This window comes from Acipenser ruthenus, chromosome 1, assembly GCF_902713425.1.
Source record: "Acipenser ruthenus chromosome 1, fAciRut3.2 maternal haplotype, whole genome shotgun sequence".
Taxonomy (NCBI): Eukaryota; Metazoa; Chordata; class Actinopteri; order Acipenseriformes; family Acipenseridae; genus Acipenser; species Acipenser ruthenus.
Window position 1 is genome coordinate 70631410 of NC_081189.1, and position 17150 is coordinate 70648559.

Consider the following 17150-nt stretch of genomic DNA (forward strand, 5'->3'; position numbering starts at 1 on the left):
TCATCTACTTCTCTGCTATTCAAATCTGAAATCAAAACAGAAATAACTTTTACCAATCAAGAGATACAGCGGTTTTAGTAACCACATCAACTACATTTTCTCAAACTCTTTATAAACAACTGAAATTTTGACCACTTTCCCAACAAGCTAGACAAAAAGTTAGTAAATGCACCAACTAAAATTTTCTCTAACTTTTTATAAACTGCCATTTTGACCACTTTCCCAACAAGTTAGACAACTACTTAGAGCAAATGAAATCTTCCTCTACTTCTCAGCTATTCAAATATGAAATCAAAACAGGAATGGCGTCTACCAATCAAGAGGTACAGCTGTTTTAGTAACCGCATCTACTTCTTTCAGTAGGCTACTTCCCACTGTTGAATTAACTGTCATAGAACTTTGAGAAATTTCTAATTCTAGCACATTCTAAGCATGAGACAATTAATAAACAATGTGACTTTTGACACAAATCAGCTACTTTGACCACTTTCCCAATAAAGCAAGCCCCACAACTTTACTTGTAAAGTTACCATCTAGTTCATAACAATAATTAAAACAATAGCACAAATACATTAATATATATATAAAAAAAAAAAAAAAAAAAAAAAAAAACTTTAACCCATCTTTAGGGTAAGCTTTTGTTTATTTTTCCGTCACACAAAGGTACCATAAAAACAACATAATAAAAAAGAAAAAAATGTCAAGATAAACAGAAAGTTACTACGCAGATTTGCTGGCGTATACTGTATTAGGATACTATATACTGTGCATTAGAGTACTTTATTGCACTAGCACTGAAGCATAATGTTTATAGGCGAGTATGGTTATTATTATTATTATTATTATTATTATTATTATTATTATTTATTTCTTAGCAGACGCCCTTTTCCAGGGCGACTTACAATTGTTACAATATATCACATTATTTTGGTTATGGTTATACAGGCACATTGATTTACTTTTTAAAGGTAAACATATTTATTAAAATCTAAACATTTTATACAAATATACACTAATACAGGTTGTTTTAAAGAAAAAAAAAAGCATGCAATGAAGTTCTACTCCTCGCTGCAATGCAAAGCCTGCTCGCTTCAACGTGTGCTTACGATATCGTGTGTACAGCTTGGAGGTCTTTCGCTTTGCTGCCAGCAGGTGTCCCTAGCGTTCTCTGAGAGTCGTAGTTCCCGCGAGTGTCGGACTGACCCAGCGCCTGCTCTAAATTCTCGCGTTGTTCCGGAATACTTCCTCTTTCACTCTGTGAGTACAACATGGCAGTCGGCAAGAATAAGAGGCTGACCAAAGGAGGCAAGAAGGGTGCCAAAAAGAAGATGTAAGTCACACAATACACTCCAAAACCGTAAATATATACACTCCACAGTCTATATACTCGACTGCCGGCGTTTTTTATCGAAGGATGAAGGAGATATTATTTGGATGAAGTTGTATGTTCATGTCTGGTAACGCAGGCTCTGAATCGTGGATCAATTAGGTGTCGTGTAGTAATGTAGAAACGTAAAATATATTTCTTCATTCTGTGTATATACCCATTTTATAGTTTATGCCCATAATTTGTTTTGCTGAAATCACACACTGCTGAGTTTAACGTCAAGTCTTCCATACCAAGGCCTGTAAGCTTTGGTCGAAGTGCAAAATGGTTTAAAATTGTTGACCTAACAAGTTGTACAGGGTGTTGCCGTGGTGCAAAATGAGAATTGGGTTAGACATTTCTGTTTCAGCTCTGCAATGTTTTTCAAAAGCTATTTAGGACTGTTACAACCTTCATCAACAATATCCCTGTTCAGAGCCTTAGATTTTCAGTTGGAAACGGCTTACAAGTTCGTATCGAGACGCGTCTTTTTTTTTTTTTTTTCTTGTAACCCAATGTTTTGGGTTCAGCATGTGTGGATTGTTAAAGTGGTAGTTTGTGGCTTTGCTTTGTTTCTTTTAACAGAACATGAAAGGCCCCCGCGTTGATTCTTGGGTTTGTGTGTGAAATTTGAAATTGAGTGGATCGTAGTAACGTGACTGTGCTTGGAGAACTTCTAAAAGCTGTGTAACTTTAGTGTGCAGAAAGTGTGTTCTGAGAATGAATAGCGAAAACAGTTTGTGGTCTAAACCTGCAGTGGTGGGTGCTTTTGGCCTTTTTTTAAACATGCATTTCTAATTTTGTTTTCATCTTCTCAGTGTTGACCCCTTTTCCAAGAAGGACTGGTATGATGTCAAGGCGCCAGCCATGTTCAACATCAGAAACCTGGGAAAGACTCTGGTGACAAGGACACAGGGAACCAGTAAGTGTCATCTGTTTCATTGTCATCTAGAACCATTTGCTTGCAATGATTTCACTGTCAGCATGGAGCATGTCTTTACTCAACATGTGTAATAGAAATCTTTGGAGGCACACTTCATTTTCCAGGAGTCATACCTTTGAACCGATGTAGTGTATACAAATTGTTATTAGTTGTGTACATAGTTAAGAGTTCTGTTGAACCTGTGCATGGGTTAAAAAAGGCACATTTTTTGCAGCTCTAGGTATTAGTACCACATTTTATTGCTGTAGCTTGGATGCTTGCAAAGCAAAAACTTTTTGCACATGCAATCTGCTGTGGAAGTATATGACAACGTTTTGGTCCCAAATGAAGGCACGGTTATTGCTGTTTCAGAGATCATTCTGATGTTCCTGTGTGGTGTGGTGTGATTAGTCCACAGACTTAAAAGGACAGAACTGTTAATTTGTTTCATCTTTGTACAGAAATTGCCTCAGATGGCCTGAAGGGACGTGTGTTTGAGGTGAGTCTTGCCGATCTGCAGAACGACGAAGTTGCCTTCCGTAAATTCAAGCTGATGACGGAAGATGTCCAGGGCAAGAACTGTCTGACCAACTTCCATGGAATGGACCTTACTCGTGACAAGATGTGCTCAATGGTCAAGAAATGGCAGGTAAAGAAAATCTGTCATTTAGAAGCTCCTCTAATTGTGATTGGAAAGATTCTTGGTAATTTACTGCTCCTAAGATGTAACAATAGTTTCTCATCCAAGTTCCGTTTCCTGGAAATTGGATGCAGTTAGTTGGGAGGTGGATTATTTTAGAAAACCACCTGAATACTTTAATGGACTGTTAACTGTTTTTTCTCTGCCTGCAGACCATGATCGAAGCTCATGTTGATGTCAAGACAACTGATGGATATCTGCTCCGCCTGTTCTGCGTGGGGTTCACCAAGAAGCGCGCCAACCAGATCCGTAAAACCTCCTATGCCCAGCAACAGCAGGTCCGCCAGATCCGCAAGAAGATGATGGAGATCATGACCCGAGAGGTGCAGACCAATGACCTCAAGGAAGTCGTCAACAAACTGTAAGATTGACACTCATTACTTTCTACTCTGGTATACTGCAGCCCTAATGCCAAGTTTTTGTAGCCCCAAGTTGTGTGTGCCACTTTTTTGAAATACTGCAGTTTGTACATCCATTGCTAGTTATCCACCTGTTGCTCCCCCACTTGCAGTACAGCACTGTAACACCAATTCCTACAAGTTTGTGTGTGTGGGTCTTGCTCCTTTTGAAGTGTTCATTTGCAATGTAAACAAATATTATCCAGTCTGTATTAATAGTAGAGGGTTGCTTGTGGCAGGTTTGATAATAATTCTGTTCCATATAGTGTATTTAAGACCATTTTACTTGTAGAAATGCCAAATTCCCCAAACCAGAATTTGGCCTACTGATATTTTTAGTAAGACCATTTGTATACTTACACAGGGCTCCAGACTACGACTAAACTTTTGTTGGTTAGGCACCATTGATGTATGCAACACAAAATTGCTGCCTCTCCCTTTTAAAAGTGTCAATTTATGAATGTGCTTTGATGTCAGACTCTATCTATATATATATAAGTACACGCCATATTTTTGTTCGAGACACCCCATGGGCCAGATAGCAGCAGGTATGAAGAAACATTTGGTGTAATCAACATTTGGGCCGACGGTTTGGATGGATGCATCTAACAAGCTGCTTCTGCGGCATTGATACATGTATTGTTTACTTGCATCCGTCACCCAGGTCAACCCTACTTTATCAAAAGCTGTGTGAAATTGCGTAGCTGACCCTCATGACACTGGGCCCTGCCTGGGTAGGTTCTGACCCGGGTAGATCATGCCCATGTGAAAGAGACTTAAGTTTTGTGTGTTGTGCAAGTGCCATTAACAATGCCCAGAGAACTTAAAATAAAGAAAATAATTAATGAAAAGCTGTAATGCAGCAAAAATCTCAATTAAACAAAAAATGAGGTGAAAAAGTTACCTTATCAAGGAAAGTTCTTTGTGAACTCCAATAAACCAACGTTGTCTTTTGCTAGTCAAATAGTTTGTCAACACGAACAGATTTATTTATCTGTTGCATCTTTAGCAGCCGCAACTATCCCAGCGTGACAGGCTAGCTGCAGGGAGGACTTTAGGCCAGAAAGAATCAGAGACAGACGTACTGTGTGCAACTGAGTAGCAGCAGCGCTCTGTGTTTAATAAACAAATAAATAAAAGGTTGAACAAAACACAGGACACGGCACTTGAGGCCAAATAAAACAGACAAACAAAAATGGATTAACACTAAACAACAGTGGAAGGACAGACAAACGAAACACGGTGAGTCAAACAACTATCAATTATTTATTTTACTTTACTTTCTCCTCTCCACACCCGTTCTCCACTCACCGAACACACAACCCCGAGTGAGTGAAACGTGCACCTATATATACTGTTGTGCCGGGATTCAATTACTAATTAATTATTCACTTGAATCCCAGCACGTGAATTAATTATGTGCAACCTCGTGCTCACATATTATGTACTTTAAATGTACGTGAAGTGATGTGCAACCCCGTGCCTAAATAGTTATACATTTTAAATAACTCGTGCTGCACACACCCATTTATATCCCGTGCAGCCATATCTATACACCAACATTAACACACCACACGCAACATACAATAGAAATGCACACAGGGGCGGGGCACATTGCCACACCCAGATATAGTGTTTCAGTTACATTGGTGGCTTGGTGATCCACTGGTTAAAGAAAATGCCTCGATACCTGGAAGTCCCCAGTTCTAATCCCTGCTCAGCCACTGACTAACTGGTGTGTGACCCCGAGTAAGTCACTTAACCGCCTTGTACTGTGTCCTTCGGATGAGACGTAAAACTGAGCTCCTATTGTAAGTGACTACAGCAGTTGATACATAGTTTATCCCTGAGTCGCTAAGGCCTCATACACACACTGCCTAAATGCAGTTGCGAATTCGCCTTTTGCTCTTAACACGGTTTAAGTACTGTGGCAGAGTGGCTGCAGTGTGTAGCTGCGGTGACGTCACGAATCAGGAAACACAAGCCAAAACAATACGGAATGGTAGTGAAACTGAGGCGCTACGGCGCTCAGTATTTTATTAAACAGAAAACAAGATTTGCACAAACGAGTACATTTCTGTGCAATAAACATGGCTACCGACCACGGACTCACTTGGTCCGAAGAAGACCTAAGAATTAATGAATGGATTTCCTCCAGGGTTCTGGTCGGAAGATCGCGCCATGGTTTTGATTTACCGTCATGGAACTGCAGATAGTCACTGCTGTATTTAGCAGTGCATAAAAAGCAAAACGGTGTATCCGCTGGCTTTGCAGAAGAGCATAGCTGTGCTTGACGAGCTCTCGATCAATTATGTACTGTACTTTCTTCCAAAAGCATAAACAAAAACACAGCCTCCATGCTGTCGCCACACAAACCTAACGAATGTCGTGTAATGGTGGTCCGAGTTCAGGTGTTAGTTTAAACAGGGAGTGCACTCACTTTCGTAATGAAAGGCGTGTGTACAACAAACCATCGCAGCGAGTGCCTTTTAATACGGTTGACACGCTAACCGCAGTGTGTGTACGAGGCCTAAATCACTTTGGATAAAAGCGTCTGCTAAATGACCAATTCAAGGATTATTCAATTGTGCAGCAGATTCCCTAGTTTTAGATGATGAGCTGATATCTCTTCAGCCAAGGAAGCAGGCATGGTAATTTAAGACGTTAAAATGATGAAACTGTAATGTATCGTGAGTTTTGTACTAAAGCAGGGTTGGCTGTTGCAGGGAAAACCAGTTTATTTCTCAGACTGACCATTTTAAGAAAGGTGAAAGCAGAATGCATAAAAATACTTGGGACTGTAATTGGGGAGTGTACTTCTGAGTGTTTTTGTTTTGCTTTTTTAGGGAATTAAAAGTACTGCAGCCTGCTTGATTGCAGTCAAAAAAAAAAAAAAATTGCAATTCACTAAATTTAGCTCTCGGCTTGTACTAATTAAAATATCTAAATATGAATGTGCTTGCTGTGGTGTATTTAGTATTGTAAATAGTAGAATTAACTCACTGTAAATTTAAAGTTGTTTTTACTGAAATATATACCGTAATGTGTAATCGTAAGAGCCGTCTGTTGCATGCTGTTAGATCAGGACTTCACTAACAGAGTATGGGAGCAGCTGCATGCTCTTTCTCACATTACAATTGTTCACGATTAAAGGTGCAGCCACTAATTCCATAAACAACACTTCTAAAATATTTAAAATAAACAATCCTGAGTTAATTTGAGGACACAAGAAAAATATGCATTGGTTGAAAGCAACCCTGGGTTTTGTTGTATTGAACATTTCAATAAATGGCACAGAGCAAGTACATAATGGCACACATTTTGATGTTTTGATTTTTATTTGAAATTACTGTTTACTGATTATTGTTGTTAGCAGTGTTTTTTGTTTTCATTGTTCAAACAAATAAAATAAACGTGATTTTTATCTCTTGAACATGGGTATGTAGTACACAGGAGCACAAAGGGTTAATGAAACACAGTTTAGGTCATGTATTTGTGTTTTATTCATCATATGTTAACATTTTATAGCAATTACAGGTTTGAAAACATAATTTTTTTCAAAATGTGGTACCTGGTAAGGGGTTTCATTTTTACATCTGAAGTGGTTAAATGGTCTTGATTGTGGCAGTTGTGTATGTGACATGCTATACAAATGTATTGTGGTTTATTTTTTTCTGCTACTGTACTGTACAGTGCTTTTGCAATACTTTTGTATAAAAAAAGCTCTATATAAATAAATAAACTTCTCCTGAAGTGGCACCCAGCAATGGGATTTGGCAACCAACTTTTTTTTTTTTTTCTTTTTATAAAGTTTGTCTGGAGCCCTGTTACATATACACTTTAATAAATAAAAAATGGGTACTAATACACGGTTGTTAGTAATAGACTACGGACAGAGAGGTGACAAGTATGTGTGTTTCTGTATCAACTGTTAGTTATTCCTGATCTGTTCTAGTCTTCAGGTTAACTTCATGACAAAACATTTAGTAGAGAACAAAAACCAAAAGGACAAATATTATATATGCTATAAAATGTGTCTGGGGAGGTGGTAAACATGCAGCAGAATATTTTCCAAATTATAAAAAATGTCAAATATTTAGAGGTAAATGGCCCTGCATTATAGACTGCCATTTGGTACCCCTTTGTACTAAAGCAGTTTTGGTTTTTGGCTTGCAGGATCCCAGACAGCGTTGGCAAGGACATCGAGAAGGCTTGCCAGTCCATCTACCCTCTGCATGATGTTTTTGTAAGGAAAGTTAAGATGCTGAAGAAACCCAAGTTTGAATGTAAGTCAGATTCTGTATAAACTATTTGACTTGTGTGGTGTCTCTTGGACTGGGACTTATACATTGCTATGTCAATTGTTCTTGTTTTTCTGCTTTTCTCCATTAGATCAACATTACTTTTGGTTTCATTGAATATATGTACAGATGAAACCCATAGGCAAATAAAATTAGATGCAAGTTATTTCTATCCCTGACTTTTGGAAAGAATGCAGTGGAATATTAAGTAACACAAATGTTTGTTTTGTTTTTGTCTTCTATTCCAGTGGGCAAACTGATGGAGCTTCACGGAGAAGGTGGTGCCAGCAGCACGAGTGCCAAGCCTAGTGGCGATGAGACTGGTGCTAAAGTTGAAAGGGCTGACGGATATGAGCCCCCAGTCCAGGAAGCAGTCTAAAAATTAGACCCGCATTCAATAAAAAAAAAAGTAAAATCCTGAATATTACGTGTCTTGGTGTATTTGTTAAACAAGAACAGGGGTACTTGGAAGGGTATAGTTGGAAAGTTTGATGCAGTATTTCAGAGTGCAGCCTTGACTATTGTATAGTTATGCAATATAAACGTTGCATTACTATTTACCAAAATAATGGCAAAGTCATTTATACACTGCCTATCTAATGCTGGAATATTCTTATTGTTTTGGGGCAAATTCCAGGCATTAATAACTAGCATCACTTGGTGCAGTAGGAAAGGTAATGTTGGGGTACTGCACCAATGCGAAAGCAACCATGCTTCTCTTGGAAATTGAGAGATTGGGGATAATGAGAACATGGGCTGTACTAATCACTTTTCACTGCTCTGTTCAACTTGTGGATGTCATTAGTGCTGTAAAAGCTTCAAAGACACTTCACTGAGACTTTGTCTTCACATGTTGACTTGAAGTGACTTCCATAACCCCAGTAATGTCTAATGAGCGTTTTGTAACTAACTGGTGGATACTTTATATAATCCTAGATTATTTAAATATGAAAGACACAATTTGTCTAATAGATTACTAAATACCCAAATTCAAGTAGTCAAGTGTAGCTGGTGATAAGTCTACAAATGTTACAAGGAGCTCAGAAGGCATATAACTTTTAACCTTTACTCATAACAAGGTCAAATTCTAAGAAGAACTTAGTAAAACCTTCAATAAATGTTTTGACAAGGTTTCCAGTCATAAGAATTGATTAAGTATGTATCTCACTGTGGACACTAACACAATTTAGAACTTTTTTTTTTTTGTAACATTGCACAGTTTATTGTGGGCTCTTGCCAACTTAGTTAATATAACAAATTACTGTCCTGATCAAATATAAGGATTTTTGTTGATCTTTGGGAAAATTGAATATGCTCATTTAATCTGTTTTGGTAAATTTAACACTAATCTGGCACAAATGGTACATAAACATTTTTAACCTTGGCACAGAAAAAGATGCATCATCTTCAGTACAAGTTTGCCTTTTGCTCTTGGTTACCTGTTTTATTTAAATGTTACTGCGTTTTACATTACACTATTTTGCTATTCAAAAGCCTTGCATTCAGAAGAGTAAGCAAATATTAACATTAAGCACATTGCACAAAATGGCATCTTCAGATTTGTCATCAGTTACGAAGCTGGCTGTCAACAAGACCCACGTTGACAAAATTCAGTTTTATTTAGAGTCAATTGAAATAAGACACATTATAATTGTAAAAGAAAGGCTGGATTCCCCAGTAAGGCACACAGTTGCAAAGTAAATATTACTCCATCCATAACTGTCTTAAAGGTAGGTCAACAAAAATGAAACTTTCTGTATTCAAATAGTTCAAGTTCCAGGCTCAACCGAATGTTTGAGTACATCTTCACGGTTCTTGCAGCACTTGGACGTAGTTCTTGGGGAACAGGCCACATTTACCATGCAGCTCTCCGCTGAACCATTCAGCATCTATTGACTCAAGCGCTGTAATTACATCATCTGTCTGAAACGGCAACAATAAAACAAAATACTTTACCTAACCTCATGTCCACAGCAATTACAATGTACTGCAAAAGGCTTCGGAATAATAAGTCATCTGTATTAGCTGCATTATCTTGCTACCAGAGATGACCACAAGGGTGTGCTAAATACAGCAAACTCCCTCTTTGTAAATCGAGCCGTAAGACCAGCAGAGTAGTAGCTCAAGGATATTCATACCCTGAAGGACAGCTCCTCTTCACTCTCAGAAACAAAGTCAAACAATGCTTTAGCCTTCCCCTTTTTACTCCCTCCAAGCTGAGGATTCACTCCGACGACCGTCTCTGATGACAAACAAAAAACATACATTTGATTAGTTAAGGTCAATGACATAAGGTTATTAAAAAAAATGTAAGTAAACTTTACCAAGATGCAAAAACAAACATGAACAATAAGATGGTTCTAGAGGAGTGGTTTCCTAGAACAGGTTGTCTTTGTACATCCTTAGCACCGATTTCTTCTGGACACCAATTGAAAAACACCAACCAGTAAATCAGAAAGAATGGACTGGGATAACTGCTATCCATATGTAGTGCCACAACCTCTTTACTTAACCCGACAGCGTGAACAATGAACACAGTGATCAGTAAGTCACTGGACAAAAGGTGTTTGAAACATATTACAATCTGTATACATAAATCGATCACCTAATAAATTTAGTCTTTCACAACAGAGTTACATTAATGCAAAATCCTATTAAATCGATTACATTCTGAAAAGTACAACCATCTCCTCTAAAAGTACTTTTTTACAGTTTCTCACCTGCGGGCCCTTCGACAAAGATAGCTGGGAAGATCCCCTCTTTGCCGTTTAGCCTCCCTCTGTACCAGTCCGAGTCGACTTTCTCAGTGATCAGTATCCGATCCCCCTTGAAGAAAGACAGGTCTTCATTCGTCTGGCCCGCAAAGTCGTAAGACGCTTCACACCACTGGAAGTAAAAACACAAAAACTCATGAAAATATGAACCAAGCCTGTTCTAAAACCCTTTGAGGTAACGTACAATGGAAACACGGCTGAATATACCATTTTCTAATACATTCACACCAGTCACTTTAAAAAGATGTACTGATGTACAGAGACAAATAAACAGTACTGACAAACCCACAGAGGAAGCTGTATAAAACAATACAATAGATCAGTCAGACAGCAAGTCTGGTTTGTCTGCATTTGTCTTTTTGTAGCACATTCCAATTATGGCTTCTGGTCCAAACAAACACAAATCATTAATAAGCAAATAGCATCTCTGGGCTTAATTTTTTATGAATGATTGTTAACTAACAGATTTAGCATTTACAATATATATATATCAACAGGTAATCTCTTGCAACTCATTGGGATTTTGTCATATACATGAATTAGATTTGAATGGATAAACAGGGATGAATCTCTGTCATGAACGACGTTGACAAGTGTTGACAAGTGTTGACAAGCAATGACAATACCGTTCTTAAGAACCTCACATTCAAAACCATAACACGTTTATTTGAAAGAGTATTGTATATACTTGATTTAGAGGTATACAATCACATATTGAACATTGGATTGCTCCACAGTCTGCACTATCATCAGCGATGTGTATGCAACAGAAGCCACTGGTAAATTACAAAAACAATTAATTAAACTTAGGCTAGGTAGCTGTTATCTTAGTATGTTTTTATTCTCTATTAATGAAATTATATTCCTTGAAAAAGGCAAGAGAGAACCAGATCGTTATTATATTTATTTTTTTGGTTTAATATAATATAGCAGGCTAATGTTCCTATTGAAGTAGGCTGCAATATTTTTTTTTATTAAAAAGTTGTCGTTCTTTGTTGAAATTAATGTTCAGCTTTCATATTTTGTTGTATATTACTCATTTAAATCAAACCAAGTGGTGTTAGAAGTTGCTTGTATCGTTCATGTTTTTCAAATCAAGCAAGCTTATTTGTGTATAAAAAACGACAACAGAGTTGCATCCAGTGTCATCTTACTTAAAGGCACTCGAAATCGTAAAGTAATTTAAAAGTATGCTACAAACGTGGCCGCACAAATTAAGCACTGACCTTGCCTTCATACTATGAAACAAAAGAACGTCTGGAATATGTAACACAATTGCACATGTCAGTACTAGAAGGAAAACAACTAGATGTTTCCATTGTGCTGTAATGCAAGATAACAATTTCAAACCTACCTGGTTGGGTCTAGCAACCTCTGGTCTGGCCTTGAATGATGTCACAAAGTGTGATGTTCGTTTTATTTCTCCCAAACTGTTTTGATTTATATCTGCAAAACATTTATCAGGAGGAAAAAAAAAAAAAAAAAAAAAAAGTTATATTGGGCCACTTTATTATCATAATAAATCACTACAAAACACAGCCTATACTGCTTTATTGGTTTTCACCTGGAAATCGGAATGTTGTTCCCCCTTCCCCACCCCCACTGATTTTATCAGAAATCCAAGAAAAAAAAAAAATGTTTAGCAAGCCCTTAAATAATACAATACAAAAAATGGTCATGTTCTTCAAATATAATGACAGAGAAAAATGTATGTAAACAGCAGATGAACCCACTGGCATACATGTGCAAATAATGCAATTCCTTACCTGAAATAGAGGGTTTATTGTGGCACAGCTGCTGTTGAGTGAGAGGGGGTAGACCCTCCACAATTTCAACAAAGTTCAGGGGGAAAATTCCAGTCTGACCGTTCATTTCTCCCCGCGCCCACTCCTGGCCCACTAACTCCTTCAGTTTAATCACATCACCTTCGAAGAAGGTCATCTCATCTGCATGCTCCCCTTCAAAATCAAACCGGGCTACACATCTTGGACCACTTAAAAAAAAAAAAAAAAAAAAAAAAAAAAAAAAATTGAATGCTACCCTGCCCATCATGTCATCTGTGCTAAAAGCTTAACCCGGATGCAGGCAAGTTACTGGTTGTATGGCATTTCCTGACTTTTGTGACTTCAAGCTGCACCATTGAAGTTTAATTGTCATTTTTTTGTATGAATTTCCTGACTTTTGTGGCTTCAAGCTTAAAACATGACTATTTTTTTAATATATATATATTTTTAATGAATTACTATGCACACTCAGTAACTAAAGGGATGGCGTGCAATGTACAGTACATCGATTATACCACCCCAGTTATAATACATTGTGTTGTACTGGCTACATGCTATCTAATGGTGAATACATATACTGTAGTGTTTCCAAAGCCACTGAACAACCCAGCCCTTGCTACAGTACACGAAAACTAACACTGAATGAGGCAAACCAATGACAAGGAGAGGGAGATGTGGACTGTAATAGTTACAATCAAAACTTGTTTAAGGGTGTAGATATAAATAAAGAACACAATGTTCAACGAATGGCTGAACCTTGAGTCAGTTGCTAAGAAGGAGTGCGGACCTATCACAGTCACAAGCAGACATCTTCCTGACCTGCATGCAAACTATTCTATGCCAACTCTGTGGAAAAATAAGACTGAGATTTGGCTGAGATTGGACAGCTGTAAATGTGAGTGTGAGAGTGTGTGCGTTTGTGTAAGTGGTAGAATAAAAATCAGTGTGCTCAATGCATTCCAGGAGTCAGTACAGCAAGGTCAGTGGGAAATTGGAAAGCATCAAATGAGAAACCTACCTGATGGAGGCAGGAGGGGGACTGGCTTTCTTTCCATTGGTTGCTGCCGGAACATCCACCTGAGAGGTTAACAATTTGTCATTCTGGAGCACAAATCTTTGTGCCTTGTTATGAATACCTAACCTAAGAATACACCGTGTAACAATTTTTTTTTTTTTTGGTTCCTGGGTAGTAAGTGTTATTTCCTAATTGCTTATGCCTCAAAAGTATAGAAAATGTCTATTATTCCCCACAAACTTTGCTTTTGTGACCAGGACAGTGATACTTTGAAATTTACCTATTTTCCAGAACATTCCAGATAGATTCAGTGCTGAGTAAACTTGGGAGTAACTTCTAGAACTTTCCAGTAATATAAATAGTAGTATAAATACAGGGGCCTTAAGCCCACCAGTTCAGTTTAGTTCCAGCTGCTTTTTCCACCTTCTTCACCCGTCAAGATGGGCTCTGCTTCTGCCACAATGTGACCAGTCTGTTTGAGGCAATCGGAATCGCCTGTAACCAGAATGAGTGGCGCCTCTTCATTGACAGCTCATCCAGGAGCCTCAAAGCCGTGCTGCTCCATAATGGTAACAAGTACCTGTCTCTTCCCCTGGCTCACTCGGTGCACCTCAAAGAGGATTACAACAGCATCAAGACCTTGCTGGATGCCTTGAAGTATGATGAGTACGGCTGGGAGGTCATAAGAGACTTCAAAATGGTGGCATTCCTGATGGGTCTCCAAGGCGGTTTTACCAAGTTTCCCTGCTATCTTTGCCTTTGGGACAGCAGGGACACCAAGGCGCACTACCACAGGTGGGACTGGCCACAGCGGACTGAGTTCTCTGTGGGGAGGAACAACGTCAAGTGGGAGCCACTGGTGGACCCCCGGAAGGTGCTGATGCCACCACTGCACATCAAATTGGGCCTTATGAAACAATTTGTCAGAGCTCTAGACAAGGAGTCGGCAGCCTTCAAGTACCTTCAAGACTTCTTCCCTAAGCTGTCTGAGGCAAAGGTCAAAGCCGGTGTCTTCGTCGGACCACAGATAAAGAAGATCCTGGAGTGCAATGAATTCCCCAAGAAGCTCACTAGTAAGGAGAAAGCGGCTTGGAACAGCTTTGTCGCAGTGGTTCGGGGCTTCTCGGGCAATCACAAGGCCGAAAACTATGTGGAGCTGGTTGAGACTCTGGTAAAGAACTACGGCACAATGGGCTGTAGGATGTCCCTCAAAGTCCATATCCTTGATGCTCATCTTGATAAATTCAAGGAGAACATGGGAGCGTACTCGGAGGAGCAAGGCAAGCGCTTCCACCAGGATATACTGGACTTTGAACGCCGCTACCAAGGACAGTATAACGAGAACATGATGGGAGACTACATTTGGGGGCTGATTCGTGAAAGTGATTTACAGTATAATCGTAAATCTTGAAAAACTACTCACTTCTAAATCTTTTGTAGTCATTTTTGTATTACTTCAGTATAAATACATGTTAATTTGGATTCATATGTTTTTTTTTTACTTTATGTGAACGAAAAGACGCAAATTCGCCAGTTTTCTCATTGGAAATAGGTAAATTTCAAAATATCACTGTCCTGGTCACAAATAATAGCCATTTTCTATACTTTTGAGGCATAAGCAATTAGGAAATAACACTTACTACCCAGGAACAAAAATTGTGTTACATAGTGATATCAGAGATGTTGTGTATGATGATACGATCCATGTTTTAATGTACTGCAATTCAGTTTAGCACTGTTGGAAGTCAAAATATCTACTGTACATTACACTTCGTTGAAGACTACGACTGATTACAATTAAGTAATATCTCTATTTCATTTTGTTTCTCTGAAAATAATATCTAAAGGAAGTGAAGATACTAATGTGTTCTTGTGTGTATGTAAAACACCAGGCTACAGGTGGTAGCTGGAGGGAGGCTGTTTCACAGTGACAGAGGTGTCAGAAACCTTCACAACTGGTAAGCCAACAATGGCAGGTTTCTGATGTGCACCTAAGGCTAGTGTCTGTGAAGTAATCACATTTTAGTGTAAAACTGAACTTGATTCTGTTACACTATAGATTTACAGATCTCACATTGTCTTTCGAAGAAGAGCATGGACTGTTAACACTGGTGTGATAGGTAAATTCAAGTCACCACTCTAAACAAGTATTTGGCATAATCATGGCATGACAACAGATGTTTTGGGAGCTAATGTAAGCAAATTTCCAGAAAAGCACTTTAGGAGGGTGAATATGAGTTGTAGTTTTAGACTAAAACCCAAACAGTTAAACTACATCACCAAGCTTGATCGTCAGCATTGACTCAGTTCCACTCACTTCAACGAAGTCCACAGGGAATATCCCACTGCGGCCCCGACACGTCCCATGGTACCAAGCTGCATCCACTTTCTCCAGCTGGGTCACAGTGTCCCCAGCCCTCAGCATCAGCTCATCTGGGTGTTCTAGAAATCAAAAAAAAAAAAGAAACCCAAATTATTCACTGGATTAGTCAGACTTGTTTTTTGTTTAGCTTTTGATGTCCATTATGTCATTATTGAGACATTTACAACTGTCTGATAGAGTCTGTTATACAGTAGGTTTTATTCATTAACACAGAAAAACTGATCAGAAATTCATGAAAAACAACCATATTCCTTCGAACTTAAGACGCAGCTCAATTTTCCCACCCTCAACTTGAGGAATTTACGAAGATACTACCTGAATTAGTCACAAGAGAATGACGTACGCTGGGAGTTTGCGGCCACCTGCAGAGCATTTCCAGTCATGATTACTCACACCTGTCTTTCTCCCTTTTTGTGAACTGTGGTATTGCTTGGCATGTACAGAAAATAAGGGGGTCTGGTTAGAACGGAGCCTAATACGCTGAAATTGTAAAAAGCGTCTCTTCGAAGCTAATGATGCTTTGTGACAGGGAGGACCCTTTCGCTGGTTCAGCTGCGCTGCTGCGGTAAACAGGAAGGCTTGCCTGGAACCGAGCTGATCGGGAGGTCCCGATTGGCTGGGGGGCGTGCCCGGGGAGCCTATGCCTGTTTAAGAATGCAGCACGCCAGTCAGAGTTCGAGGTTACTGTAGGCCATAGCTACACAGATGGGTGTTGAGTGAAAGCTTGCTTTGTTTATACCGAGGAGGAGAGCGTCCACTCCGCAGGATTACTACTACGGAACCCTTCAACTGCCAGACTGATCCTGTGAAGGCTCTGCCCAGCCAGGACCTTCAAAAAGATCTGAAGTCGCTGGGATGCTGCTACTTTGGAAGCAACAGCAGTAGGTTAGTTTAGGGTATGTGGATCTCAATCAGTATAGTGAGTAGGTTCCTGGAGCGGGGCGTCTCTTCGTGGGGCTAACGCTCGCTGTGTGTGGCAAACTTATTTACTAGCTTTGTTTTGTTTTCTTTATAAAGTCCGGTGCTACGATTACCACTGTTGGTACTCTAGCATTGGAGCCTGTGTTGTTTATTAAATCTGTGCACCTGTGCTCCGTGTCAACACCCACTACTCTGTGTCTGACTCATTATTATTCAAGGACGACCCACGCAGGTAACATCCCCCGGTCACACGCTTCTTTAAAAATGTCTGCCTGTATGTCATAGATGATTCGAGATTGGGCAGCGACGTTTTTGCTGGTCTTTTCTCGGCAGTCAGTCACGTTGTTGTTCGTGTATTTGGGCAGTCGCATCTTTTGTTGCCGATTTTAATACATGCATCACTATACTGTACTCAAATTTAAGACGAAGGCCATTTTTGAGAAGAAAAAATTGATTTAAAAAGTACGTCTTAAATTCAAAGGAGTACGGTAATTAAAATATGTGGATCATTATCAAAACCACATTCTCCAGTATTGGACACAGCAACTATTCTGACAAAACAGCACATTCTTGTCCATAATCTCTG

At 39.1% G+C, this 17150-nt stretch overlaps 2 protein-coding genes across 2 annotated transcripts in view; one reads left to right on the forward strand and one right to left on the reverse strand.

The window, feature by feature from the left end:
* The first annotated feature begins 1197 nt into the window (after positions 1-1197).
* LOC117421173 (small ribosomal subunit protein eS1) lies at positions 1198-8109 on the forward strand. The gene is made up of 6 exons (XM_034035217.2): positions 1198-1330; positions 2185-2288; positions 2750-2937; positions 3141-3349; positions 7563-7672; positions 7936-8109. The coding sequence occupies exons 1-6, from the start codon at positions 1269-1271 to the stop codon at positions 8064-8066; spliced, it is 804 nt and encodes a 267-aa protein (XP_033891108.1). The 5' UTR covers positions 1198-1268; the 3' UTR covers positions 8067-8109.
* A 995-nt stretch (positions 8110-9104) lies between these two features.
* The window catches only part of LOC117421172 (SH3 domain-containing protein 19), a 36165-nt gene continuing 28119 nt past the window's right edge, over positions 9105-17150 (reverse strand). Inside the window, exons 16-22 of the mRNA XM_059028784.1 lie at positions 15578-15702; positions 13264-13322; positions 12228-12454; positions 11816-11907; positions 10408-10573; positions 9826-9929; positions 9105-9610 (exon numbers count right to left, since the gene is read on the reverse strand). Coding sequence (XP_058884767.1) covers positions 9494-9610; positions 9826-9929; positions 10408-10573; positions 11816-11907; positions 12228-12454; positions 13264-13322; positions 15578-15702 — 890 coding nt within the window. The 3' untranslated portion in view covers positions 9105-9493. The remainder of the gene's footprint in view (positions 9611-9825; positions 9930-10407; positions 10574-11815; positions 11908-12227; positions 12455-13263; positions 13323-15577; positions 15703-17150) is intronic.